The 1,471-nt window shown below is 41.8% G+C and overlaps 1 protein-coding gene across 1 annotated transcript in view; it reads right to left on the bottom strand.

Annotated features, from left to right (window-relative positions):
- Positions 1-517: 517 nt before the first annotated feature.
- The window catches only part of LOC107088105 (neuronal migration protein doublecortin-like), a 13,924-nt gene continuing 12,970 nt past the window's right edge, over positions 518-1,471 (bottom strand). Inside the window, exon 6 of the mRNA XM_015380051.1 lies at positions 518-895. Coding sequence (XP_015235537.1) covers positions 518-895 — 378 coding nt within the window. The remainder of the gene's footprint in view (positions 896-1,471) is intronic.

The following is a 1,471-nucleotide window of genomic DNA, read 5'->3' on the forward strand; positions in this document are numbered from 1 at the left end:
ACATGCTCAGAGTAGTCCGGCAAAACATGATTAAACCATGTTTATCGACATTTTAGTCGCATCTTTCTTAGGTTACACACTATATACCATACTCAGACAGCCTGGATTTATGTTTAAATCCAGTGACAAAAAAGGTAGCTCTCGGAATTTGCGTAGGATCCCATTTCCGGTACAGATCTGGCACAGACGACTGATAAAACATAAAGGATTTCAAGGCATTTATTTTCTCAGGAAATACATTATAAACCTTTACCACATTATATTTTATTACGCTCCCAATTTTAAAGNTCCTTGGCAGGTGCTGCCTCCGTTGGATGTGCGGTGTCACAAGCGCCTTCCCCAGCTCCTCGAGAAAGATGCGCCTCTTGCTTTGACACATTCCAGTCAGGAAATATCGCCATCCAGATTATCAATGCATTGTCGGCTGATACAATGATGAAGTTATAAAAGATGACCAATGGCCAGCTCGCAATCATCCGTTTGGTGCTGTAGGACCCTGTCACTTTGTCTAAGTTGTCTACCCCCCTTCGGTGGCATTGTAATCAAGGATCACGCTTGGATTCTGTTCCTCTCTTTTGCTGATTTCAGCATTTTTGTGCAGAGTGCTCATGAGCACAATATTTTTTGCCTTTTTGGGGCAGTAAGACACTAGGGCAGTGGGGTCTCTGAAGGCAAACAATCTCCCAAACATGGGAGATTGAGGGGCCTGGTCCTTGATTACCAGCAGCTCAGCAGGGAGTTCAGCCCTGTTCTTTCGGACAGTTCCAACCATTGTGAGCTTTCTCTTTAGAAGCTCCTGACCCAAGTTGTAGTTTGTAAAAAATTTGTCATCGATTATGTTCTGTCTCCTGAGACCCTGTGCCATGTCGAGCACGACTCTTGTGCCCTGATTCCTCTATGGGGCACTAAGGTGTGAATTGAGTTTAGGTTAGGTTTAGGGATAGGTATGTGTCGGTAATGGTTAGGGTTAGGGCAAGGGTCATGGTTAGGCCATATAAATTAGTGGGATATGAATTGGAAGTCAATGGAAGGTCCCCACAAGGATATTGTGACACAACATGTGTGTGTGTGTGTGTGTGTGACATTGGGGGGAAACATGTCTCACAGTTGCAAAGAAAGAAATAGTCTGACATTTCTGACACCCTATTACCTCCAGTTTGACTGCTGGGTCAAATTGACCCGAACAGTATCTATGTGATATAAACATGCAGGGGGTGGTTGCAAATATGTGAGATGAACCATTTTTATATTATAAGTTGATTACACTATTTTAGGCAAGCAGAAGAAGTTTCATCCTGAAAAAATACTTTTAACTATTTTTCCTAGATCTTCAAACTTTAAAACGGGTCAATTTGACCCGTAACATAACAGGAGGGTTAAAGGTCTCTTACCTTAAGTATACAATGAACATGGCAAAACAATAAAGCATGGTTTAATAATTATTTCATTGACTATATAATGATGCTGTCAA

This window comes from Cyprinodon variegatus, unplaced genomic scaffold (genome assembly GCF_000732505.1).
Source record: "Cyprinodon variegatus isolate N-32 unplaced genomic scaffold, C_variegatus-1.0 Scaffold207, whole genome shotgun sequence".
Classification (NCBI taxonomy): domain Eukaryota; kingdom Metazoa; phylum Chordata; class Actinopteri; order Cyprinodontiformes; family Cyprinodontidae; genus Cyprinodon; species Cyprinodon variegatus.